We start from the raw sequence: 27750 nt of genomic DNA on the forward strand, positions 1-27750 counted from the left end.
TAAGAAGACATACACAATCTTTTCCCCAAAAGGACTTACTGTTTGATCTTATGCATTGCAGGGATCAATGGTAAGGAGCTAATACCAGAGGAGAAGATTCATGGCAAAGGCACAGACTGGATTTGGGTCACACCTGCTACACACAGCAGTCTTCACATCTGGCTGGTTTCATCTCATTTATTCAAATCAGACTGCAGGTGACTCAAACCTATGCAAAAACCCTCCGCTCATTGCTCACCATCTCAGCTGTAAAGCCAGGATTATATTTATCTCCATCACAAAACACTCAGTTTCAGAAGACATTGGTGCGGTTTGCTGAGGCCCCAGCTGGAAAATACCACAAGAAGTTCAAAGCCTGGTTTCATCCTGTAATCGGATCCTCAAGTTCACAAGTGCAAGAACCAACTGTGCAGGCTGAAAGTGGAACTCCCAGCTCCCAGCAAGAAACTGCATGCAGCACTGGGCTGAGCACGGCATGCCAAGGAGTTAGAATCAGAGAATCATGGAATGAACTGGATTGGAAGGGACCTTAAAGACCACAGAATCATAGAATGAATTGTGTTGGAAGGGAGACCTTAAAGATAACAGAATCATAAAATGAATTGTGTTGGAAGGGACTTTAGAGACCACAGAATCATTGAATGAAGTAGGTTGGAAGAAACCAATTCCAATGCATGGCTGCAGACAGCGTCATTGATGAGTTGGTGTGTTCTGCTCCCACCTATAAAATCTCAAATTGTGTTTCAAAACTTTGGCCACTTGGTCTGACCTGCTGCTGGTGGTGGGATTATTATTATGATAATTATTATTGTTGATATTATTATTTACCCTCAGGATTGCTTGCTAACCTTTGCATGCACTGAAGATAGTCTGGCACTCCTGTTAGAAATATGGGCATTAATCCCTGTGCCAGTTAAATGCCAGCTTAGTACTGGTATTTTCCTTACCTTGACAAGATTCTTCAGGTCAGTCAGGCATGAGATGGTATATATTGAGTGCAATTCTTCTGGGAATAAAGTGCTACTTCCTGAAATCTTATGTCAAAACCTCTTGGAGGTGTGTTATTTATTTCTGTCACTGTCACAAAGCCTTGTCTCCATCCTCATTGCTGATGGGCCAGAGATTACAATTCTGAATAATTTTTATCTGTCCATGCTGAAATCTGGCCTTTCAAAATAAGACAGAGAGAGTCCTTGTTTTGAACTAAAATAGCAGTGACAAGGCTTTTCAAGCATGACCATTTAAATGAGATTTTGCATTTTTGCATTAGGGTTTCACTGTTGGTCTTTCTAAGAAGTGGCTGTGGTTGAGCAGTTGGGCCATAAAAGGAGGAGAAACTGTAATATTGTTCAAACCACTCCTGATTATTAAGTTATTTTCCTCAACTGCCTTTTCTAATAAAGCTGTAGTTAATGACCTGAAAGAAGGTTGTGGTGAGGTGCGGGTTGGCCTCTGTTCCCAAGTAATGATGATAGAATGAGAGGTGATGATCTCAAGCTGTGCCAAGGGAGATTTGGTTTGGATATTAGGAAACATTTATTCTCAGAAAGAGTGGTGATGCTGTGGCACAGCTGCCCAGGGACCTGGTGGGGTCACCATCCCTGGAGGTGTTAAGGAAAATGGAGATGTGGCACGGAGGGACGTGGGCAATGGGCATAGTGGGGTGGGCTGCTGTTGGACTGGGTGATCTCAGAGGTCTTTTCCAACTTGAATGATTCTATAGTTCTATGATCTTTAAGTGACTTCTGTTATCCAGAAGTCTGCAGAGCAGCAAAGCAAGGCTGTGGTGCTTCTTTACCTGTAGAGTCAACCTTGCAGAGACGTGCAACGTCTCAACGCAGTCTCCTCACAGTGCATACACTCCAAAGCATTAGATAACTCCAAACGGTCAGTTTTCAGGCTTGGGTATTGCATCTTCATCCCTGTGAATTCTCCCAGTGAACACGAAGTTATCATAGAATCACTAAGGTTGGAAAAGACCACTAAGATCATCTGGTTTTCAAATGCATTATTGATTATTGCATCAAGCTCTATCCCATACACTCAAATAGGCCCATCCTCATACACAGCGCTTCCAGAACTCAAATATGAAAGAAAATATTACTTTTGTGGGGAGTTTTAAAAGATATTTTAAAACTTTTTTTCAGTGTGGCTCAGTTCCATGACCAAAGGTGCAGTTCTGCTACTTGTGAGCTTATGCAATGGGTGAAGAATTTGGAAAACGAGCAGGAGAAATACATTTAACGGCAAAAGCAGCATACAGCGCTGCCTGCTCAAGGTGAAAATCTCCTTATGCCCCTCAGAAGGCCCTGAGGCATTGCTGGGAGCCGAGCTGTGACACAGCTCATCCACAGCCGCCCAGGACCAGGGTGGGAGAACCTGCCCTGCAGGCACCCGCAGAGTTTCACTGTCTCTGGAGGACTACATATCCCAGCATGCAACGCTCACGCTCCAACCCCGACCCGCGGGCGGGACTACAGCTCCCAGCGTGCAGCGCGGCTGCCCGCAGGGAGCGGGGGGGCGGTGTGGCGCGCTGCACGCTGGGAGCTGTAGTCCCGCCGGACGTTGGTCCGGCGCGGCACCTCCCTCCCGCTGCCGCCCGGCCTCGGTCCCCCGCCCCGCTCCGCGCTCCTCCCCGCGCCGCCGGCGGTTGTCCCTCGGTAGACGGAAGCCGAGGAGGGAACGAGGGAGCCGGGGAGGTCGGAGCGGCGCGATGGGGGATTCCAAAGTGAAGGTGGCGGTGCGCGTCCGCCCCATGAACCGGCGAGGTGAGAACCTCCTCCTTCAGCGCCCCGCAGCCCGGCCGGCCCGCGGCGGGAGCGGCCCTGAAGGCGGCGGGTCCCGTCGGCGTCCGTCCGGTCTGTGTGTGGAAGCGTAGCTGTTACCGGGCGTGTGCGGGAGCAGGGCTGGATGTGCTTGTGTCCGTCGGGTGGGTGAAGCCGGGCTGCCCTCACGAGCGGTTGTCTTCACTCCTGACACGTCTCTGCTTCAAAACCGACCTCTTTTTTTTTCCCTCATCTCACCCCGTTTTATGGTGTTTTTTTTTTTGTTTGTGTGTGTGGACACTGCAGCCCACACCTCCTGCACCTGTTTTACAGCCAGGCCCTACCCTGCGTCGGAGATTTCTTCCTTCTTCCTGCTCCTTGGGGTTTTGGGGGAAAGTAACACCATTTCTGTCTTTTCCCTGCACCTCCGTTGAGTAACTCCTCCTCTTTGCCCTCGTTGGGTGAGGGGCAATGTGTTGACCGGGTGAAATGTGGGGGAAACACATGAAAACAAACACAAAAACATGGAAGAGGAAGTGTGAATCGAGGAGAGGTTTTGGTGGTGTTTTGGGTTTTGAGTTTTTTTTTTTTTCCCCTCCTTTTATTTTATTTTTTTTTTCCCCCTCAATGAAACTTGCCTGAGGGTTTTGTTAATCACACCGCGGTCTGGGCATCTGTTTAAATGTTTATGACTCGTCTTAATTAGAAAAACTTGCTCTAGATGATGAGGAAGCAAGTATGAAAAGGGAACTGCAGCCAGGGAGTGGGGAGGTGAAGAAGAAGGCAGGGATCCAAGAAACGTGTAAGGTTTTGTTTTCCCACATTCTCACAGAAGTATGCCAATAATTCCTTGGGGGTGATGGAGTGAAGGCAGTTTAATAGCTACAGCTAGTGATCTGAAACTAAATAACGCTTTTAGTTTGTTTTGGTAAGTAGGAAGAATAAATGTTAATGTTGCTGCGTCAAGTATTTCCATGCCTTTTGAAATGGAGGTGTCCAGATGTGGAGTTCTCAGTACAGGAGTGACATGGATCTGTTGGAGTGCATCCAGAGGAGGGCCACAAAAATGATCCCAGGGATGGAACAGCTCTCCTGTGAGGACAGGCTGAGAGAGTTGGAGCTGTGCAGCATGAAAAAGAGAAGGCTGCGAGGTGACCTGAGAGCAACCTGTCAGTGTCTAAAGGGGAGCTACAGGAAAGAAGGGGACAGACTCTTTATCAGGGTCTGCTGTAATAGAACAAGGGGAAATGGATTTAAACAAAAAGTAGAGAGATTTATACTGGACATAAGGAAAAAGTTGCTTACAGTAAGAGTGGTGATGCACTGGCACAGGTTGCCCAGAGAGGTGGTTGTTGCCCCATCCCTGCAGACAGCCAAGGTCAGGCTGGATGGGCTCTGAGCACTGATGGAGCTGTGGGTGTCCCTGTTCAGTGCAGGGAGTGGGACAGGTGGCCTTTAAGGGTCCCTTTCAACTCATTTCTATGATGCTGTGAAATGTCAGACTAAGTTCATCAGAGCTTTTAATTCTGCAGGTTTTTTTTTTTTTTTTTTTTTTTTTTTTTAAACTTCAGCAGTGTGCAAAATTGAAGGCGGGTACATCCTTGTAGAGAGTTGGTGGAAGAAGATTCAGGGACAGTGAGGTAGGAACTGGTGGGGAGTGGACCTGGAAGGTGGTGCCTCGTTTCAGGGATGGAATCATAGATTTGTTTGAGTTGGAAGGGACCTTTAAAGGTCGTTTGGTCCAAGTTCACAGCAGTGAACAGAGACACCTACAGCTCCATCAGCTGCTCAGAGCCCCATCCAGCCTGACATTCAGTATCTCCAGGGATGGGGCACCCATCAGCTCTGGGCAACCTGTGCCAGTGCTTCACCACTCCTGATGTAAAAAAAAACAAACTTTTTTACATATATGCATGGTTATATCCAGGGCTGTATTCCTTCTAGCCTTGGTCTTTCTTCTTGTCCATATCGCTTTCCTTTCATAGGTCATTTTGGCTGTGACCTAGATATTTTCGGTCTTGTTTTTTTACTGCCTGGATTGTGAGATTGTACAGTAGTTCAGGTTGGAAGGGGCCACTGGAGGTCTCTAGTCCAATCAAATTGGATCAAATTGCAGATGAAATTGGGCTAAGTTGCACAGGTTCAGTCAAGTTTTGAATCTTTGAGGATGAATAACACACCTTCCCCTTGTGTTGTATGTATCTTTCATACAGCCCCTAGTTTGTGCTCGTGTTGTGGTCTTCAATGGTCTTCAAGCTATTTTTAGCTAGGGACTGCATTCTGCACAGAGTGTATGCAGAAGTAATAGAGGATGAAGTGGTGGAAATCAGGGGGGGAAATGTGGCAGAAGATTATAGATTAGGAGGTGTATGTATTTTTCCCGGGGGGGGGGAGGGGGGTGTATCTTGTTATCAGAGCTATTTCATTCCATAGAAACTAAAAAAGATAACACACCAAAAAGACTCGCTGTGGCCTTGCTGTTAGCTTGTTGGGCTCCATCAGCAGAGGGGTGGCCAGCAGGGACAGGGAGGTGATTGTCCCCCTCTACTCTGCTCTTGTGAGGCCCCATCTGCAGGGCTGTGTCCAGGTCTGGAGCCCCCAGTACAAGAAAGACAGGGAGCTGTTGGAGAGGGTCCAGAGGAGCTGCAGAGATGATCAGGGGGCTGGAGCACCTCCCCTACAAAGACAGGCTGAGGGAGCTGGGCTTGTTCAGCCTGGAGAAAAGAAGGCTGTGGGGTGACCTCATTGCAGCCTTCAGTACCTAAAGGGAGCCTACAAACAGGAGGGGAATCAACTCTTTGAAAGGGTTGATAACAGCAGGACAAGGGGAAATGGTTTTAAGTTGAGGGAGGGGAGATTTAGGCTGGATGTCAGGGGGAAGTTCTTTACCATTAGAATGGTGAGGTGCTGGAACAGTTGCCCAGAGAGGCTGTGGATGCCCCGTCCATCCCCGGAGGTGTTCAAGGCCAGATTGGATGGGGCCCTGGGCAGCCTGGGCTGCTATGAAATGTGGAGGTTGGTGGCCCTGCCTGTGGTGGGGGGGTTGGAGCTTCATGATCCTTGAGGTCCCTTCCAACCCAACCATTCTGTGATTCTGTGTGTGAAGATCATGCAGGAGTGATGGATGTCTGAGGATCCAATGCTCCCTGTTCAGGGGGAAGAAAGAGCACTTTCCTACATGTAGCTTGGCAGTTGAGGTGTACCTCCTCTCGTAAGAACTGCTTTGCAGGTCCAACCTAGAAGATGGAATTCCTTTCCCTACCCCAAACAAGATTTCCTGGAGTTGTTTGTTGTTGTTGTTTTTTGTTTTATTTCTGGGTGAGTTATTTGTCATAATCCGGATGTTATGGTCGAGTGATGTTTCTGATGTTCCTAGAAGTTACAGAAATAGCGATAAGCCTAATATTTTCTTACCTCCTCCGTGCTAAATTTAAGCATTTGTGTAGCTGCTTTTCTTAAGAGCCATCTAGTTAAAGTTCTGTGGCTTTGCTTTTTTTAATAAGCTTTGAGGCTTTCTTGGAAACCTTTAGTCTGTGCTTTGTTCTAAATAACATTTGTCCGAAGTTCTGGGACTTTGGACGTGAAGCAAGTATTTGTTTTCTTCAGGGTCACAAGTAATGATTTTTCCTTCCCTCTGCACCAAAGGGCTCAAAATTGCAAACCTGTCAGATGGCTGCAACTGTAGGAATTGAAGCTTTGCAATGTTTACTTGTGGCGATGGTGGTTGTCTTTAGTGTTTGAATTATGAATTTCTTAAGGCGAGGGTTTATTAGGTTAATAAAAGTGGTATGTTTAACCATTACTAATTTATACAGCTCATAAAAGTATAATAAGGACTGCGTGTATGTTGAAGGGATTTCTGCATCAAATGGCTGCTTATGGTACATTTCGAGGTGATCGTATTGAGGGACCTGCTCCAATGTGAAGTGGCAGTCTATAAAATGAGCTTGCAGTACTAATTTGTAGCAGTGAGAGGAAGTGTTCCTAATTATACTTGAATGGCTCACTTTTTCAGATCTATGTTATTTTTTGCATTATGCTTCAAATTAAACCCAAATCCTACGGGCTGTCTATGGAAGCCATGCTTTCATAAAGCAACTTAGTTGTTATTTCACCTGCAGCATCACATCTGAAGCTGCAAGCTCTTTGGGGTAGTGGTTATGACTTCTCTGTTGTATTTCATAGAATCATGTGAGTTGGAAGGGACCCTTCAAAGCCATTTGGCCCCACTCCCTGAGCAGGGACACCCACAGCTCCATCAGTGCTCAGGGCCCATCCAGCCTGACCTTGGCTGTCTGCAGGGATGGGGCGCTCACCATCTCTCAGAGCAGCCCTATGCCCTCAGCACCCTTATTGTAAAAATCTCTTTTTCCTTACATCCAATCTAAATCTTCCCCTCTTTGAGTTTGAAACCATAAACCAGACTTTTGAAACCATACTTTGCATAAAGATCTCAGTTAACATGCTTTTATGAAATTGAGATCTTTGCACTGTTTCTTTTAAAGTCTTTCTTTTTCTTGGTTTTCTTGCAATATGTCATTCACTAAAATATTTCCTAGTGTACCACTTGTTCTATTTTTTTGTAATAACCAGGAGCTTCCTTTGCTGTTGTTGGATTTTCCTTTATGAATATTGTCACTGGCTTCAAGTATCATAGAATCACAGAATGATAGATGGCCTGGGTTGCAATGGACCACAGTGCTCATCCAGTCCCAACCCCCTGCTGTGTGCAGGTCACCAACCAGCAGCCCAGGCTCCCTAGAGCCACATCCAGCCTGGCCTTGAATGCCTGCAGGGATGGGGCATCCACAGCCTCCTTGGGCAACCTGTTCCAGTGCCTTACCACCATCTGGGGGAAAAACTTCCTCCTAAGATCCAACCTAAACCTGCCCTGTCTCAGTTTAAAACCATTCCCCCCTTGTCCTATCACCATCCACCCTCGTAAACAGCCGTTCCCCCTCCTGTTTATGTGCAGAGCTCAAGTCATACCATGAAGCAGAGCAAAAGACAGCTTGAGGCTTTTCAATACAGATTTGTTGTATTCAACATTCTAGTCTCAGGTGATGTTAGTGTGCAAACATCCCATAGGCGTGTTCAAAGCCTTGTGTTTCTCTGTGCCTTTAGTCAGTTGAATGTGGTGTTAATTAAAATGTAAAATCTTTATCAATACTGGCAAAGTACAAAGGCTGCAAGGTGAACCTGATAGCGGCATTTTGGTATTTAAAGGGGAGACACAGGAAAGAAGGGGACAGACTCTTTAGCAGGGTCTGTGGTGATAGAACAAGGGGAAATGGCTTCAAGCTCAGGGAGGGCAGGTTTAGGTTAGATATAAGGAAAAAGTCTTCTACAGTGAGGGTAGTGAGGCGCTGGCACAGGTTGCCCAGAGATGTAATTGTTGCCCCATTCCTGGAGGCTTTCAGGGCCAGGCTGGATCAGGACCTGAGCAGACTAGCTGTGGTGTCCATATTCATTGCAGGAGAGTTGGACTAGATGGCCTTCAGAGGTCCCTTTCAACTCTAAGGATTCTATGAATCTGTGAGTTGCACTGAAGGATGTGGTCAGTGACACCTTATGCCAGCATAAACAACTGCTATCATAGAATCATTAGGGTTGGAGAAGACCCTTTCTTCCATTAAGATTGGATCAACCACCAAGCCATTGCCACCATGCCTGCTTAATGTTGTTGCACCTCTACTGAGTTAGTACTCCTCTGTTCAAATGAGTCAGAAAGCTAACTGCAAAACCAGTCACAGAATTGTAGAATTATGAAGGTGGGGATCCTATAGGAAAGCTGGGGAAGGACTTTCTATAAAGGCATGTAGTGGCAGGATGAGGGGGAATGGCTTTAAACTGGAAGAGGGCAGATTTGGACTAGATATTGGGAAGCAATTCTTTACTGTGAGGGTGGTGAGACACTGAACAGGTTGCCCAGCGAGGCTGCGGATGCCCCTGCATGGAAGCATTCCAGGCCAGGCTGGATGGGGCTGCGAGCAATCTGGGCTAGAGGGAGGTGTCCCTGGTTATAGCAGGGAGTGGAACTGGATGATCTTAAAGGTCCCTTCCAACCCAAACCATTCTAAGATTCTAAGATCATCTGTTTCAACCATCCACCTGTCACCACCATGCCCACAAACCCGCATCACTCGGTGTGACAGCTGCCCTTTGAGTTGTAGTTATTGGAAAGGCATCCCGAGGAGCAGCAGCAGGGCAGGCAGCAGGCTGCAGGAAGCTCAGGTTGGGTGCCCATGCCCACCTGGGTCTGTGCTGTGTGCACCCAGCCCTGCTTCTGGCAGTGCTATCTGAGAACACTGCTTTTGGAAGTTTGTGGCCTATGGCTTCCAGTGTAGATAGCTAGGTGGCTTGTAAATGGACACTCAGGTATCTATTATGCTAATGTGCATATTCATCCGGACTGGTTTCTGTGTGCAGACAGGGCTCCTTTGTGCTTTGATGATAAAGCATCTGTCTCCAGTGCCTGTCAGGAAGGAATTTGCTTCTCTATCTGTGTAAGCCTCTGACTGCAGTGTTAGGTGCTAATTTTCTGTCCTACTCTTTGGAGGTTGCACTCTCAGTCACTTGATGTGTGTGTTTGTTTTGGGGGAAGGAAGCAGAGGTCGTTCTGTATTTGTTTTCCCAGTGAAGATTACGACAGAAACATTGTATCTATAAATTGGAGTTTGTGCAAGCAGTCTTAAAAGATTAATTATGGCATTAGAGTACATGAAATGGCACCTGTTATATCCTGATGGCAATATATGAGCACCGGGCTTTTCTTCCCCATTGTCCTTGTGATAAACGGGCACCTGGGCTTTTTAGTATTTCCTGCTCGCTGTTGATAACCTATGAAATAATGTTTGTGGTAGGAGCGCCCTGGAGACAGGGCGACAAATGGGAAAAGCAGGCAGAGTTCGTGTTTCACCGTGCATTCCTCAGGCAGGCAATTGTTTTTTAAGGACTCCTCAGGTGTTACGAGTTTATTCCCCACTGCTGAAGAACCGGTGGGACTACCACACAGGCAAATGGGGATGCCACAAAGGCAAGCAATTCTTGTGCTAATTACATCTTTAGAGCTAGCCTTAAGTGCAGTATGAGATTACATTTCTGCTCTGGTTTCGCCTCTGCTTCATCTTCACGAAGCAGACAAAGGATCGTGCTCGCTGTGAATAATTCTGCCCTGGCTTTTAGTGGCAGAGCAAACGTTGCATTTCATTCACTTTGAAGCCTGAAACAAAGCATCCCAGAGTTATGCCGAACTTCTCCGAGCTCTTGGCTGCACAACAGAATCACCCAGCTGCTCATGTCCTCAGTCCTCGTGAGCTGAGCAGCGCGTGCAGCAGCAGCACTGCCTGTGGGTAAGGTGAGTGTCCACATACACGTTGTGCCTTCGCCACAGCCATTGGGCAAGCTCTTCTTTTGCAGAAAATGAAACAACGGAAGGTAAATTAAACTCGTTACCATTTGAGCAACGTAGCGTTAGCAAGTGAGGTGAGCTTGCTTGCATTCACTGTGCTCATGTGTTTGAGTTGACTTAAACCTCGTCATCAAGATAGCATCGTGTGCCCTTCCAGATGTACTCATGCATATTTGATGACTTTTAATTGCCACAAACTGAAAATTTCATGAATGATATTTGTGTAGTGAATATATGGAAGAGCAGCTTGAAAGACACCTCTTTGACTTTGTGTTGGTAAGCATTAGGGATGAATCAAATTACTGCATTTTTGTCCCAAACTTTTAAGTCAGTACAGCTTATAATGACTGCCCTAAGAGTGCTTTTCTGCTAACAGTGTCTTTTAAGCTCTTAGCAGGGTCATTTAGATCTAAGTTATTTTCACTCTCTGTTGTGCGGTCAGTTAGTTTTGCCTTTATTTATGTTGGCTTCTGCATAGCAAAGGGCAAAGAGAACAGTCAGTTTAAGGCAACAAACACTGGCAGGGAGATGTGAGGACCTGTTGTGCTTGAGCCAGCTTTCAGCTTGCTGAGAAGACAACAACAAAAACAAAGGCCTCTGTTTTTGTTAGTTGGCTTTTACTTAGTGTACGATAAATAAACTTTTAAATATTTTTAAATTAGTATTTAAACATTTCGAAATGATCTTGCTATTTGCTTTTTCAGACTGGAAAAGGCAAAAGGAACTTACTGCAATTTTTTATTCAGTGCAGCTTGAAGACTCGTACTGCAATCGTCCGCTTCTAACCTTCAAGGGAATGTTGAGCTCCTGAAAATCTACTGGCAGTTTAAAAAGTAAAATTTCTATTGTCTCTGTCTCTACAGGAGATTATACTGAGCTGTTGCATTTGGGGCCAGTTTTGACTTATGAGCTTACTACATGCACTTTAAGCCTTTCACATTTTCCTTTCTGTACCTCAGTGCTGTCTGTGGGATAACCCAGGTGTCAGTGTAGGAGCAGCTGCCCCACATATCTGGTAATGGGAGAGTTCTGCTTCAAGTTTATTCAACCTGCCTTATAGTACCAGGCTTCATCTTTGTTTCTGGGGCCAAAAAAGGGTTGAAAAATCTATCGGTCCTCAGAAACAGGAGCTTCTTAATTGAAATCTGATGGAAAAGGTGGTATGGAAGTAAAGGCACTTGATGACTTGGGAAAGGGCAATCAGCTGGGATGGTTTTGTTTGGTGGCCATGTCTGTGAGATGAATTCTTGGGACAGTGGCAGAAAAACCTCCAATACGACTGCAGGGCAGTGCAGAATGTTTCAGTGTGCTCTGGGTGTTTGACTCCAGATCCCTACCAGAGGAATGAGTTGGGAACCTCAACTTCCAACCGGTGTTTTATTATTTGCTGCCCATTTATGAAGAGAGTTCCCTAATTGATCTGAAAATGAAAGTGGAGATTTCCTAGAGTTGAAAATGTCGAGCATTTTCCAAAGTATTTTTCCTCTCCCCATCCTCCAGGGTTCACATACATTCTTTGTCTCTGCCCCAGGCCTATTCAGGCCTACCTCTGCTCATGTTTCTTGACACTGCCGTGGAAAATGTGCTGTGCTGAGTTTATGATTACCAGAGGTGTGACTGCTATTAGAGAAGGAATGGAAACTCCTACCTGTTGCTGGGAGTGCACCATCACGTTGCTGGCCTGCTGAATCCACCATTAGTTATGGTGGTACATCGCTCCAGGGTGCTTTTCCTGCTCTCTCCTTTTCTCATTTTTGTTCCTTATCTGAAGCACGTTGAATTTCTTAGGCTAGTGAAAAACTGCAGAGGGCATGGATGATGTGGTGGTGTTTTTGTTGTTGGTGGGTTTTTTTGCAATGCTTATGAGGCTTATCAAAGGCATTTAGGGTTATTGTAGTCATTTAAGATTTGCATGCATGTGGGGTTTCACTTAAAGATCTGCATTGCTTGAATTTTTATTGTCACTTTTGTGAGGAGTTGAAAAATCAAGAGAAATGGTAGAGAAAAGCTGGGGTTTGAAGGAAGCCTTCCTTCTGACAAGGAAATACAAAGTCATTGGGGAGACTCTGCAGGTAGCTTGGATGCCCATGGCTTAACAATTAGCCTTGCACTTAGCCCAGCTTTGCTTAACACTTCCATGACTCTGATTTCACAGAATCACAGAATGGCCAGGGTTAGAAGGGACCTCAAGGATCAAGAAGCTCCAACCCCCTGCCACATGCAGGGCCACCAACCTCCACATTTCATAGCAGCCCAGGCTGCCCAGGGCCCCATCCAACCTGGCCTTGAACACCTCCAGGGATGGACGGGGCATCCACAGCCTCTCTGGGCAGCTGTTCCAGCACCTCACTGCTCTCATGGTAAAGAACTTCCCCCTGACATCCAACCTAAATCTCCCGTCCTTCAACTTCAAACCATTTCCCCTTGTCCTGCTGTGATAAAGAGTGATGAAGATAATACCTTTTATTATGGATGTCACAATTCTCTTGTGCTGAAGCTCTGAAAGACTTTTCCTGCAGTACACGTTTCCTGAGATGAGTTCTAGTTCCAGTTTTTCCAAAAGCAATTAGCTGATTGGTTTCCTGATTGGATGAAGCAGATGAGTGGTTGATTGTGTTTGCCTGTTGATGACTGAAGGTAGAGGAATGTTAGCAATATTAATGGGTGAGATTTTAGGTCTTGTTGGTATAACAGTGAAAACACAGAGCTACAGGATCTGCGATAAATGTCTGAAGTTTGAATGTGTGAGCCATCCGTGTCATCTTTTCACTTCTAAATTCCAGGCTGCATTGTCTGTGTCTGCAGTGGAAAGAAACAATGCTGCCCAACCCTGACAAACGAGTCCTTGCTGCAAGATGAACTCATCAGTGGGTTTTGGATGTGTGTGCTTATCTTCTTACCTTGGCACATCCTCCTTCTCCTTGTTGTTCAGGGGCAGAAAGTGCTCTGCTTACCTAGGAGATACTGAAACTAGTAAAAGTAAGGGTGGGGTACCTGTGTGATCATAGGAGAAGAGGAAGATAATCTGTCTATGACTCTAACCTGCTTTAGTAACAATGAAGACTTAATGAGGTTGAAATTATGATTTGCAATAGTGGCTGATGTCAGATTCATTTCTAAACCTGGAGTCATTAAAGAAGTCAGAAATCAGTCAAAGAACATGCTTTGTAACAGAGAAAGCATTGGTAGAAAGGGTGTGATGTGCTATAAAGCAGATTTTAAACTGTTTTTAGCTAAAAGCAGTGCTGTTCCATGAAACTTTTGCCAGGGTAGGTGAAATACATAGCCTTACCTAAGGGTATCTGATAAATAACCCAGCTTTAGAGGTTGATTGCAGCTGTTTCTTGAGGTTTATTTCATGGGACACCCTGAGCTGATGTACCACCTCAGCCTTGGCCAGGACATCTCCTTATTGTGCCTCCTCACTCCCCACTGGGAAGATCTGCATTGCCTGAGATGCTCATCAGACCTTTCACTGGGCTGCTCTAACTTTCTGCAGTGGCTGAACACATCCATTTTGACCACTGTAAGCAACTCCTGTATCCTCTCTGTGTGTGCTCTTGGAAGTATTTCACAGAGATCAAATGGATGCTTACAGTACTTCTGAGTTTAGCAGTAGTCTCAGACACAAAACCTACTATCAGCATTCTCCCTCGAGAGGTTGATTAAAAAACATGACAGCAGCCATAGGACTTGTATACAGAATGAGCATGCCTCGTGCTTTCCATAAGGGAAGTATCATGTAAAAACCTTCTTGAGTGGCTGAGGAAAAGCAGGTCACTGCAATACAGAATGTTAATCACTAACCAGCCGGACCGAGATAGTGGCGTGTCGGATCTGGGATGCATGAAGAATATACTTTGAACTAAGGAAGCATGTATTACATACTAATGATAGGTAAATCGACTTTCAGGGTGTGGAGAGACATTAAAATAAACATCAGCTTCTGAAACTTGTCTGTCTCTTCCTTCCACAAAAGCAGAGTTTAATAACAGAGCAGTTCAGAAAGAACTGGAGTTTCATGTGACTGGTAAACTTGAGCTTTGGTTTTCTTTGTTATCATTCAAATAGTGAAAGACCTGTAGCATCTCTAATAACAAAAAGCCAGTGAGAGAAACTTCCTTTTCCTATGCTATTTAACAGTAGTGAGAAGCCAGCGAGGTGCCATGCAATAAATTAAGATCTGTGGTCTTTGCGTGAGAGATTTGCAGTCTGAGTTTATAGGGTAATGTGAGGTGAATGAGCACGTAGAGGTGACACAGAAGGAAAGAGCAGAGGTGAAGGAGGACAGGATTCTAATTAATGCGATTAGACGTGCATATTTGGGTGATTGAGGTGGGGTGTTGAACTCCATATAGAGGTTATTGTGTGTAGCCTCTCTTCATGACGGCTCGTGAGAACATTGGGCATTCACTGGGTGTGATTCATGGGTCGTGGTTGTAGGCATCAGCATTTGGCTGCACGTTCCAAGTTCTGCATTGGAACGTAAGAAGATAGGAGTGGATTGCTTGTGCTCATGTCTATAGGCAGTGATTTTGGTTGCAAGTGGCTGTTTGTTCTTTTGTATCTAATTCCATTTGTCACTGGGTGGATGCCTTGGGCGGTTGTCAGTGTTATCTAAGCTTTTATTTTGTTTCCTCTGCCTCTAGAGCTAAGAATTCTCATCCATTCCAGCTATTCTTCTTACTCATAGGATATATCCCATTGCTTAGCATCATTTGGAAGAGCTGGGCTTTCCAGCTGGCTTGGAGCCTGTTGGGAAGGATAAGCCTTTTCCTCCACGCTCATACCTAAATTATTTTTGATGGGACTTGAATTTCAGTGAGCAGGTGCCCCGGGACTGACAGCTGGCATGGTGTGCTGCAGCAGCACAAGAGTGGCCAGGGAAACGTGCTGCAGATGGCAGGGGCAGCCTTCCCTCGGAGCAGGAGGCATTGAGACAGCAGTGAGAAGAGCTGTCAGAGTGGTACCATGCCTAATGGATCTTTCCCCAGAAGAAATTTCATACTGCCTTGTATGTGCTGATTGTCCTTCAGAAAAACCCAAGCGCTCTTTCTTGTTTTGAAAAGAGTGCATGCTTTAAAGCTGGACAAAATCCATCCCGGCAGAATATCTCTGGAAGTGGAATTTGGCAATAGTCCTGTTTCTATTCTCTAGCTGATGGGTGGCTGTCAGGCTGCATGAATAAATTTGGTGTCTGGAGGAAGTAATGGTGTGTATAATCCTAGTGCTTTAAGAGCAGCACTTGACACTTTCTCATTTCTTTACAGAGCTTGATCTGCATACAAAATGTGTGGTGGATGTGGATGCAAACAAGGTTATTCTTCATCCTGTAAACACCAACCTTTCAAAAGGAGATGCCAGGTAAGATTTTTGAATGAGGAAGGTCAGGTTTTGTAAATTAAATGAGGCAAAAACTGAAGCTTTGATAGAGGGCTTTCAGTTTAAATAAATTACATATATATTCCTTCTGCTATGTACTTACCATCATCTGTAAAGTAAGGCTGACTTTACTGTACTGGCAAGATGCTTTGATAACCAAGTACTTGCTGCATTTTAAAAACGAACGTTTGCCTCCTGCTATAAACAATGTGATAGCAATTAGTTGGTCTGTGAACTGTTTCATTTGTTTTCAAATGCTGTTATGGGACTGAAGATATTTAAATCTGCAAAATAATTTGAGCCAGGCACAGTTTTGTCAATTTGGAATGAAATAAACCTGGGTGGTTATTTTCTCATGGTGGGCTTGTATTCAGTGTGTGTGGGAAGAGGATTAGAAGCATGGTGGAGAGGTGTAGTTCTAGGATGGTCTTGCCAGTGAGACACAGTATGCATCACAATACATGGAGAGGTGGCTGAGGGCAGGAACTAGTTTGTGTAGGAACTGGCATCAATTTGTTAAACTACTGTGAGAAGTCCTGTAATGTTTGTTAGGGTTAAGGTTGGGACCAATTAATTTATTGCTTGTTTGCAAGGGGAGGAAATGTGAAGAATGTATGTGTGAAACAAAGTAACAGGGGTCCAGGAAAAGGCAGAACCCATTACTGGGCTTGTACAATCAATCACGGTCTGTTTTCTGGGAGGGAAAATAGGGGGGATGTGGTGTTAAGGGTGACAGAAATGAGAGAAATTCAGTTAAACACACAAAAGAGCTTTGTTTAAATGCAACATATCATAGTAAAGCTACAAAGCCAGTGATCAGTAAAAGCATTCTTTCCTGGTCCCTGCTAATTTAAACTTTATAAACCTCAAGATGCAATAGATGGAAAAGCAAACTATCAAGTGCAATAGGTGCTTTATTGACAGCAGCCAGAAGATTTACTATGGGCAGTGGGATTGGAGCTTTAAGAAGATATTTAAAAATGGCTGTGTGGGGGTGGAGTGTTTTTGTTTGCGTTAATATCCTCCTCCTCCAGAAACACGTGCTTTGTTCAGCTGACAAATAGCTGAGTTGATGTGAGCCTTTCAAACTGCACAAAGTGACAGGTAAACGAGATTCTCAAAAACCAACTTAGTGGTATGAAGAATGTTATTTCAGAGCTCCTCTTAAAGCACGATGACCGAGCAAATGCTGCATCGTTCATTGTTACAGATATGTTATAAAATGTTCATAGTGTAGTCAGGAGAGGATACGTCATGCAGATCATGCCCCCTGGCAAGGGAGGAATCGTTTGGCAACGGCGTTGGCTTCCCAGACAAGATGGTGAGTCCTGTGTGAGAAACTGGCGTGCCAGGCTGAAGAATGGCTCATTTGCATTGTCACAAATACCCATTGCTAATCTAAGCAGCAAGCACAGTAAATTTATATGGGGTGATTAATAAAAGAGAGAAAAGTGGAGGCCCATTAAGTGCGTGGAAGATTTGCCTACAAACATTGTGACAACAAATCTCAGAAGCATAATTAGAGTAGTGAAGATGTAGAACAGTCTTACCCAGAATGTGATACCCTTAAGATGGGCACCCATGAAATTGTCTTTGTGCAGCTCCCCCAGAGAAATCTGAAATATCAGATCAAGGAAAAAGTTTACTTTTCTTAAGCCAAAAACAAGTAAAAATAGTATTGTAAATAAACTCCATAGAGACATACAAAGCGAGCAGGATACATTTGAAAACCTTAACAGCTTAGCTTAATTTCTCATTAAGATGCCAAGGTCAGTTTAGGAACTGTGGATAAAATTTTAGAGATAGAAATCTGTGCTGTCCCATCCTTGCTTGCGTATGACTCAGCTGTGCTCTGGCTGGGAGCTAAGTTTGTAAAAACAGCCTGTGACTTTTGGAAACATACATGTTTTCCCATTTCCATCCTTTCTGGTAGAAACCAAGTTTGAGAGATGGGTAGGTGTGTAAATATTGAGCTTAGTAAGCAAAATAGGGCCACAGTTGTGTCTGTTTGTCCTGTCTGCCCGGAGTGCATCTTGCAGGCTAAAGAATTCTTTATAATGTGTCTGTCCATCTGCAAAAAAGGTCAGAGAAGTCTTCTCCCTATCTGTTGCGTATTTTGATGATACCTAACTTGAGATGTGTGAGACCTGACTTTTGGACATAGCAAATGGTGTTGATGCAATTGCCACTGGAACCATTTCAGGTCTTGAGAAAAAGAAGCTGGCTTCTTTGAATTTTCCATTAAAAATTAAGGAATTATTTGAAAATCCAGGTGACAGCTGGTCAGCCTCACTTTCTTCTGTGTCTACAAGCTAAATATAACATTTGCACATTTCTCTGGGGACTTGAGGATTAGCAAATGCATGTAAAACGCTTGGTCACAAAAAAGGAAGTCTGTTTTTGTACAGCTTCATAAATCTCGTGTCCTGTTGGTTTTCTTTAACCAAGAAATGACCTTTCTTGAGACAGAGAAGTGAATCCATTTCTTTTATGGAGTGACCCTTATTAGTGCTGCACTGGTTTCAGTAATCTGATCTTGTACAAAGGATCAGTTTTGGAATTGGATGACCTCCAGGCTTTGTTCATAGCCTTGGCATATCGAGTTTGTGTTGGTTGACTGGTGGTTTCTTGTATTGAAATGATCAACCTTTTCTGAGTTGCTTTTCTAACATAATCTGCTGCAGAGCCTGGAGTTTTGTCACAAGTTTCCCCAAATGACCTCTCTAAATCAGAATCTCCTCTTCCAAGGATGTATGAACCTCCAGGGAGTTGGTAGAAATGAGCAGCACCATCACCGTGACTTGACTGCTTCTTTTTTTTGCCTTGTGTAGCTGTCTGTTCTCTCTGTTGCAAATGTCAGGATTTACTGTGCACTGCAAAGATTGCCCAGCATATTATTACTTAGTGGCTAGGGCTTGAAAGAAAGTGTGAACTCATTCAGATCGAAAAGAAGAGGTAAATGCTACAACAACGATTGGAATGCCTGTAGGAATCCTATTGAAAAGCATTTCTTTAGGTTCTTCAATTTACCTTTCTTTTAATTATTTACTCCCCATTTGCTTGTGCTGTGATCATTACCTTTCCCAAAAAAGACTTAAAATATATATATATATATATATATATATATATATATTTTGTGGAATGAGAAAAAGGACTTTATTATTTACTGCTGTGATTGTTGTGTAATTGATAAATGGTCTGAAATTGATTGTGTGTCAGTCTGCCATGTGCCTGGGCGTGAGTTGTGCTATCTGTAAAACGAAGCATTAATCTTCCCAACAAACCATCTTTTAGCCTTTTGATTAAGTGAATATGCTATAAAAAAGATTAAAGGAATGCTGACTTCTGTGTACTCTTGTCTTAATTTGTGGTTTGCAGATACTTTACTTTTTATTGTAGATGCTTTACTTCTACACAACAGAGCAATTCTAGAATTGAGGCAGCATTTGGGTTGAAATAAACAGTTCAGCATGTTAAGTCTTTCAGTAGGTCAGCTTTGGACTGAAGAGTTTTTTCCCTTTAAAAGCTGAAAAGCCCTTTAAGCCTTTTGAAGAAGTGAAGATTAGGACAAAGAGAAACAATTCTTTCGAAGACCTAGGAGCTGAAAAATGGGAACTGGAATACAAGAATCAGGGAGTCTCAAAGACCAAGTGCCATCAGTTCACTCATTTTGAAGCATCAAGCATGCACATGGATGAAAGGCTGTAAATGTATGCAACCTCTAAATTAAAAAAAATAAATAATAGAAGGATTGCAAGGGCTTACCAGTTGTCAAACACTACTGCGGTGGTCCTGCTATGGAAATTAAAATACATCTGTTGAGCCAAGCTTTGCATTGTAATCTAACAGGAAAGTTTATAAAATCCCTACATGCAATGCTAAATAATGACTACAATGCATAGAGCTTTTGCCAAACTCAGAAAGACTGTTTAGAACTAAACAATCAGAGTGTGCTTTCACCTATTCTTTGCTCAGCTGCTAGAAGGCAGAAGATGGCATTTGCAGGTCCCTGTGCTGCAGTCAGCCTGGTGTGATCACCCTGCCTTACTGCTGGGCAGCAGTGAGTGTTCCAAGAGGCAGGATGAGCTCCTGCCAGGGCTGCCTGAGCACTTACACAACTCCTGGGCCACGGGCAGCGCAGGTGATGCCAGCTTTCATCTGGCTGTGACGTGCTGTGTGAGTGCATCTTACCAGATTTGATATGTGGAGAGTTTCTGATCGTGTGCTCTCTTGGTAACTATGGAAAATGGTAATCTTAATGTAGCTAGTTATGTGGGAAATGCCTGGATAGTGGTGTGGTGAAGCTTGCGCGCAGAATCATGGAATCATTAAGGTTGAGAAAGACCTCTTAAGTTTATCAAGTCCAACCATCAACCCTGCCCCCTGTGCCCACTAATCTGTGATCCTCGGTGCCACATCTCCTGGAACACCTGCAGGGATGGTGACCCCATCACCTCTGTGGGCAGCTGTGCCACTGCAGCACTGCTCTTTCTGAGAAGCTCTTCCTAATACCCAGCCTGAACCACCCCTGGCATATATAGTTCTTCTCCAAACATTTAAAAATGAGCGGTGTGTTGGCTGGAGAAACCAGTAGCCAGTAAAAAATACTTGCATTATTTTTTTAGATTTTCTTTGTGAAGAAGCATATGTGTCACTTGCACAATTCACTCAAGAATTTGATATACGTGGAATGGAAGGCAAGAACTGCAATTAAAAGAAGGTTTAGCAAAAGTTGAAAATACAGCAATCCTTTTTGTCTAGGCTGTAGTATTTGATTGCGTTGGTGCAATATTTATTTCTCTTTGAGACCTCTGGAACAGCAGGGAGATATTCAAGGTGCCCAGGAAGGAAATGCTGGCATGATTATATATGTGTTCATGTATTTATAAATACAGGCTGGAAAAGCTGTGCGCTAGAAGGAACAGGAACACTTTGGCTTTTAAAAATAATCTGTGGTAACAGGAGTGCGTAAGGATGCACGCTTCAGTTGTTCTGCCTTTGGAAAGGATATGCATAATCAGTAAATGAGGAAAACGTTATGAGTGCAGTGCTGTACACAGGGTGAATCTGCAAAACTCCTTACCCATACAAAAGCAGTGAGAGGCAATTATTGGTATGCATCAGTGGAAAAATGCACGCGTTTCTGAAAACACACCAGAAGTCTGCCTGATGGTAGGTTGGAACCACTTGAAGAGCTGCCTCATCTTAGGTAGTGTTTTATGTAAGGGTCCCCAGCTGTTCACACACTGTACTTAGAAGGATCAGCTGTTGGATGTAACCAGAAATTGAATATTGAGCTTGGTGGAGCATTTGCACGATGTGGTGTGATTGCTGTTTGACAGCGAGGCAATTTAAATGAAGAAACATTATTGCATTTGAGGATGGGTGACAGCTAATTGCGCTGCGTGCTCCTTGGCCTCTCTGCATCATTCCTGGCATTGTGTTGATTCCTGCTGTGTTAAACTGCTTGGGATTGGAACAAATCAGCTTGGGATGTGAGTGTGTGGAGGCTACATTAGTGGCAGAGTTGGCTGTGTTACCCCCTTAATCTAAGGAAGAGTTGCTCGCCATGCAGCTACAGGCTTGTGTTAATATCTAAATATTCTTCTTCATCACAGGGGGTTGGGCCAGATGACCTTTAAAGATCCCTTTATGATTCTATGATAATAGAGACTGAAATTTTGGGGTTAGATGTTAGTTCAGCTTTGTCTCACAGACAGCAGATTCTCAGTGATGTTTCATAATGCAGAAATGTTCCAGGAAGTCGTGGGGGAGGGAGGGAGCGTGTTTGTATTCCCCAGACTGATAGCTGACATCCAAAAGAAAGGGAAGCCTGCCTTTCCCAACACCCATAGTGGTGGTTTGTGAGTGCGTGACAGCTCGGAGGAAATGCATGTTTGCAAAAGCAGTGCTGAGATTTTCCTATATTGCTGACTCTGTGCAGTTCAGTTGTTATCTGTGAATGCAACTTTTGCTTCATGCGTGGTGATATTCTTTAAAATGATGATTTTTTTTGGGGGGGGGGGGGGGGGTAATCTACCTCAAGTCAGTGTTGCTGCAGGGTATTGAAAAGAATTGGCCTTAAATTGTTGAAAGAATTCAGGTAAAACCATTACTTCTTCAGCGCATTATCAGTTTATTGTGCGGGATGTCATATAAAACTAGATTATGGAACACATTCCTCTTCATATAGTTTAAAGCTGGACTACATTCGGCTGCCATCTATATTGAAATGCAAAATGCAAGCTAGAAACCATCCACAAGTTCTCAATGTGAAGAGAAATGTTAAGCTCTATTAGCTATCCTTCCAGCGTGCGTGTGTCTCAGTGTGCTTAAAAAAGAACTTGACCCTGGTTTATATTGCTTAAGGAAATTAAACAGTGAGGCTTTGTTTACAACAGTGTGTTGTTTTAAAGACAGTTCCTTGCCCTCCAATTGGATCATGCTTACTTATTTCTACTGCTTTACAGCCAGGGTAGCCATAGCAAATTGGTATTATCTGTTGTTTATAAACTCTGTGCTCATGCTCTAAGTGAAAGCTACTTTTAACCTGAGCTGCGTCTTCTTGAGAGGAGAATTAGACAACCACAGCACTGCTAGCAATCATCCCATACATTGACTTACATGAGAGAAGCTTTACTCAGTTGTTGCAGATCTGGCAGAATTGTTAACAACTGACTACACTGAAGACTTAAGGTAACAGCTGAAGAATGAATTTGAATCACATGCCAAGTGACACTCAAGTGTAGCCTTCACCTTCTGTTTCTTGGCTTCCTAACTTCTGGCTCTTTTTCTTAGAACTTGCTACATCTGTAAAGTACCTGTAGCCTTAATTCTGTGCTAAACTAAAAGAGCATATAGTTGAACAGCAAGTCCTGGAGAAGCCTTAGCAGCGTTGACGTGCCTGCAGACAGTGTTTGGAAGTGGATGCTGATAGTTGCTAAGCAGCTTGTCCTTCACACAAACTTCTCTGGAATTGGCAAAGGCTTCTGACTGTGAGTTATCCAAGGAGCAGACTTTTGCTGCAGATAGAAACCAGTTAGCAGGTCCTTTCCATTGCAACTTTCTACCAGCAGCAAGGGCCAGTTCCTTGAGTTAAAAATAAATAAACTTGGTATATTGTGGCATATAGAAACTACTAGAATGATTAAATATTTTGATGGAATGGAGATTTAAAAAGAAAAAAGCAATTCTGAGAGAACTGCATACAGGTTTACTTTTAAAGCAGACTATATCTGAAGCTTAGACTATCATGCCATCAGAACTTCAAGGAGACTGTGATGTGTTGTTTTCTTGACTTGTTCAATCCGTAAGTTAAAGCAGACAAATCTTTTGTCTTTCAGAAGAGTTGGTTGGAGTCAGTCTCCTTCAGAACTTCAGTTTCAGTGCAACTAGAAATTGAATCATGGAGCTATTCAGATTGGAAAGTACCTCTGAGATCACCAAATCCAACCCCAGCCCACCCCACCATGCCCACTGCCCACATCCCTCAATGCCACATCCCCACAGTTCTGGAACACCTCCAGGTGACCCCACCACCTCCCTGGGCAGCTGTGCCACTGCATCACCACTCCTTCTGAGTAGAGCTTGTTCCTAACAGCCTGCCTGAAATTTGACACAGTGCTTTCCAGTTCACCCCAATAATTGTTTGGGTTTTTTTTTGTTTGTTTGCTGCAATGTAAGTTTTTCTCTCCGATGAAATTTAATTTAGAAGTACATAACCTTTGATTTGGTTGTAATAATTTAGAATGGTAGAGATTCCCGTCCCTGGAGGTGTTCAAGGCCAGGTTGGATGGGGCCCTGGGCAGCCTGGGCTGCTATGAAATGTGGAGGTTGGTGGCCCTGCTTGTGACAGAGGGGTTGGAGCTTCATGATCCTTGAGGTCCCTTCCAACCCTGTGATTCTGTGATTCTGTGAAATGCAGTGAAAACTGCCTGAATGTATGAAAATGAGGAAGTGACACTAACAAATTGTGTTCTGATAGCACAAGCAGAAGAAAACACAGGATAGGTAATGAAAGCTGAGCTCTAAGTTTGAAATACTTAGTTTTTATGTTGATCTGATAACTGAACACAAGACTTACAGGTGCTAAAGTGTATTTCCTGTTTAAAACAAATAGATTCAAGAAAGATAGGAGCACGGCCCAGTGGCTGTAAACTGTATTGAGATATGAACAAGGGTAGGAGAGCAAACCCAAGGCCTGCCCTCAGAGCTGTGAATGAATGTTGTGCCTGTGAGCGCCTCTGTGGGATGATTCCATCTTAATTCTCAGCTCTTCATAAGGTAAGACTATAAAATGGGTTTAGTGATTAGAATCATGCCCTGCAGGCTGCGGGATTGTTTCGGTGGCTGGAGCTGCTGGGTTCTGTGGAAGGTGGCAGTTCAGCAAGGCTTTTACAACTGCACAGGTAGGCAGTATCATATGTACTTTATGCCCAGAGAGGCTGTGATGCCCCGTCCATCCCTGGAGGTGTTCAAGGCCAAGTTGGATGGGGCCCTGGGCAGCCTGGGCTGCTATGAAATGTGGAGGTTGGTGGCCCTGCGTGTGGCAGGGGGTGGAGATGCATGATCCTTGAGGTCCCTTCCAACCCTGGCCATTCTGTGATTCCCCCAACTCTTCCAACTCCAACTTCCAACTCCAGTTGTGGAAAATAGAATATAAAAACCGCCAGGCTTTGCTTTTTAAACTACTTATTGTCTTGTTATGGGAAGCAAACAAAGGGAGAGACCTTGTACCTTTTACTGTGTTATTGCCATGAATCTGAAGGACTTTGATCAAGTATTTGGAGTTGTTTGCATCAGTTACTTCTTATTCCCTTTGTTGTCAGGGTGGCAGTTCAAAAGATGACACAGCTGACAGTCAGTTCCATTTAAAGCACTTAGCCTGGCTCTGCCAACATCTTACAGTGCTGTAAAGCTGGAATTAATGCTACTGAATTCAAGAGAGGATAATTCCTCTTTATCTTCATTTTTAAGCTTTTACAGTAAGAGAAGGGAAAGCTGCAGTTACCTTAGCACCTCAAGATTTGCTTTATTCTTTAATACTCTTTTACCTATTTAAATTTCAGATGGTAAAGACAGAGAGGCAGTTTTCTCACCTCCTCCTGTGAGGAGAAATCAACAATCAACATCTTGTAGGTATTGTTTTTGTTTTCTATGAGCTAGGCCTGCAGGAATGCAGCACCTGCTGCTGGTGCATGGGCAGCACCCTTCCCTCTGGGTTGGAACGGCTGTTCTTCCTGGAAACATACAGCAGTATGGCTTTTGTGGCTTCCTCTTAGAGGCACTCTAAATGTTTGTTGTTGTTGCATTTTTATTCATTTAAGAGATACTCAACTATCCTCCTCTGGTTCTAATTTACCTTAAAATAACTTGTCCATTCTTTTGGTCACTTGAGGCAGGAGAAAGCTGGCTTCTCTTATGCTGTTATGGCATGAGTTCAGCATTCAGTGCAGCTGTCACTCAGCATTGACCAGATATCAGTGTGCTATTAATCCCACCTGGGCTGAAGCCAGGGCATGAGGAGATACAGGGTTAACTCAAGTTATGGCAAGTAATTGTATGCATTTTGATACATTGGCTAAATGCACTCTGTGAACAGATAAAAATATGCAGCCTTGTGTTCTGTTTTGGTAAAGAAATTTGAGAACAGGTTTCATGATTGCCAAATAATTATCATTTTTTTGTATGTTTGAGACTCCGTTTTCAGACAGCATGAATATATGACCTTCAAATTGTCGAATGGAGCGTATAGAATTGCAATCAGATATTCAACTCACAAATCTGATCGTGTCTGTCTACTGGACTTCTGTAAGCCATGTCATAGCAGTGAGAAATATCCCTCCCTCCATAGTCTGGACTTATTCATGTCACCACTTTTTGACAGTACATACATTTGTGAACAACTTTTCTCAAGGATGAGTAGAATTTCATCAAAATCTCTGATGAACACCTTGAGAACTCAATAGGAGTTGCAACCACTGCAGTTGAACTATATACACTATGTGATGTTGGCCCATGTCATCAGAGGCTGCTGTTGGTAGTATGGCTGTAGAGGTTGAGCCATCCCACCAGTAGCTCATCGTGTCTTGTTGCTGTGTGACAGATGGCAGCAGGGGGGCATTAGGACCGAATGGCATCTGACACGGAAGTGCAGATGAAGCAAAGGTGTGTCACTGAATTCCTCCACGCAGAAAAAAATGGCCCCCACTGACATTCATCGACACTTGCTGAGCTTTGATGGAGCCCAGGCTGTGGGTGCGAGCACAGTGAGGCGGGGGGTGGTGCGTTTCAGCAGTGGTGACAGTGATAGTGGGTCACTTCCACTGGTTCAGGTTTTTATGAGCACAGCATGCAGGCTCTTGTTCATTGCTGAAGAAAATGCAGAGCTAATGGTGATGATTATGTTAAAAAACTGTGTTTTCTAGCTGAGAATTTGCTCTGTCAAACAATGTTGTCAGCTGTAGGAAGGAGGCATTACTTTCAGAGTGACCTACGTGTATGTGGTTCAAGACAATTCCTCCTCACTCTGTGGCCAAGGCAAAGCAAAAGTTTGAACACCCATGGAATAGCAAATAATATAATTTCAGTCAATGCATTTAACTCTGACAGCTTTGATACGCATACACCATGTTACAAAAATGCACAGCATGTTGTCCAATGAGCATTCCTTTGAGGACAGAAGCAGTCAGGTTAAGTAGTGATGTCTTTAGCTAAATGAATGCAAAGGAAAAGAGCTGACACTTTTATATGTCTGGGGAGAAAAGGAATGGGCTTCTGGTAAGGGCAGTGGCTGCTGGGGGGATTTGGGGTTTGTCTCAGCTCTGCTATACACTTCTTACTTGGCTGAAGGAAAGTCACCATAGAGTTGTTTCTTTTCTGTTGTTTTTTTTTCTTTTTCCATTTGCAGCCCCTGGAATCCAGTTTGTTTTTTTATTTTTTTGACTGATATCTAATGTAAGAAGGTTTAAATTAGGTCACATAGCACAGTTGGGCCAGAACTTGGGGCCTCTGTATTGTTGGAGTGACAAAAAGAAGCCCTACAGTAGGGAAGTTCCACTGACTTTCATTTTTAGCCTTTTGCAAAGCATAATACATTTTATTTCTTTCTCCTCAGGGTTCATAAACTTGTGCCAGCATTTTGTTCTGTTCTTCAGCAGAAGTAGCTCTACTGTGCTGATCAGATTAGTGAAATGAAGAAACAGGATATCCACCCAGCTTTTATCTGAGTAGCCCTTCAGGAATGAACAGTTTCAGCTTTGATTTTTGTTTTTTAAGAGTTAGTTAAACATATTTGTAATACGAATTTTATTTATACTTGCTAAAAATGTATTTTAAAAATCAACAACTTTAATGTGAATAACTGATTAAAAAGTAATGTATTGGCTGTTTTATTCTCCTGCCTGGTCCTTTCCTGATATGAAGGCTTTCTGCCTTCAGAATTCTGAATTCTTTGGCATGTCTCCAACAAGGCTCCTCTGATAGCTTACACAGTTCTGGTTTCTTTGTGAAGATTCAGTGAGAGATGACTTTGCAGGCTTTGCAGCCGTGGTACCACAGGAAGGAAGATGATATATAGTGTGCAGAGCAGAAAGATGAAACACTTTGTAGGTGTGGAGAAAAAAATAAAAAAATAAAAAAAAAAGAGTAAGCACAAGCAAATTTTGTGGCAGAGAGAAATAGGGATGGTTCTGGGAGGAAGCAGTTATCTGGTTGATTTGCTAATCTGCTGAAACCACTTTGATGCCAGCTGAGACTTACAAGCATCTCTACCGCTTCCAAACTATACATCCCACAAGAGTGAGTAAGTCATGCACTAATTTCATGTTACAACCTTACACCCTTGCTTTGCCCCTGCAAAGTTATTGCATACAGTACTGAAATACCTTCTTTGCTGCTGCTAAGAGTTTAATCTAATGGCAGAAACAGCACTTTGCAGCATGCCCAATGCTGGGGTAGCAATCATAGCTACAGCAGTATGAGCGACCCAGGGTAAGTGCATTTCTGCATGCTGAATCATTGCTGCAGCACTGTGTCATTGTTTCGGGAGTAGACCCAGTCTCTGGTGATGACAAACAGGCTTGTGCTCGTGTAGTGAGGCATACCTGTGAAGACAGGATCAGAAAGGTAAAAGTGCAAGGACTTTGTGGGTTAAGATAACAAGGAAAGCAGAACAAGAAACTCATTCACTGC

General features: G+C 43.8%; 1 protein-coding gene and 1 long non-coding RNA gene across 6 annotated transcripts in view; both read left to right on the plus strand.

Annotated features, from left to right (window-relative positions):
- The first annotated feature begins 2643 nt into the window (after window positions 1-2643).
- KIF13B (kinesin family member 13B) overlaps window positions 2644-27750 on the plus strand; it is a 125286-nt gene continuing 100179 nt past the window's right edge. For all 5 annotated transcript variants that reach the window (XM_042883459.1, XM_042883463.1, XM_042883461.1 and 2 more), the window contains exons 1-2: window positions 2644-2768; window positions 15447-15540. In XM_042883459.1, the coding sequence (XP_042739393.1) occupies window positions 2714-2768; window positions 15447-15540 (149 nt within the window). In that variant the 5' untranslated portion in view covers window positions 2644-2713. The remainder of the gene's footprint in view (window positions 2769-15446; window positions 15541-27750) is intronic.
- Window positions 24400-26944, plus strand: LOC122186635. The gene is made up of 2 exons (XR_006181171.1): window positions 24400-24692; window positions 26675-26944. It is a non-coding gene; the product is annotated as an uncharacterized LOC122186635 (long non-coding RNA).

The sequence above is a fragment of the Lagopus leucura genome, unplaced genomic scaffold (assembly GCF_019238085.1).
Source record: "Lagopus leucura isolate 7727_CA_CO unplaced genomic scaffold, USGS_WTPT01 Super-Scaffold_100038, whole genome shotgun sequence".
NCBI lineage: Eukaryota > Metazoa > Chordata > Aves > Galliformes > Phasianidae > Lagopus > Lagopus leucura.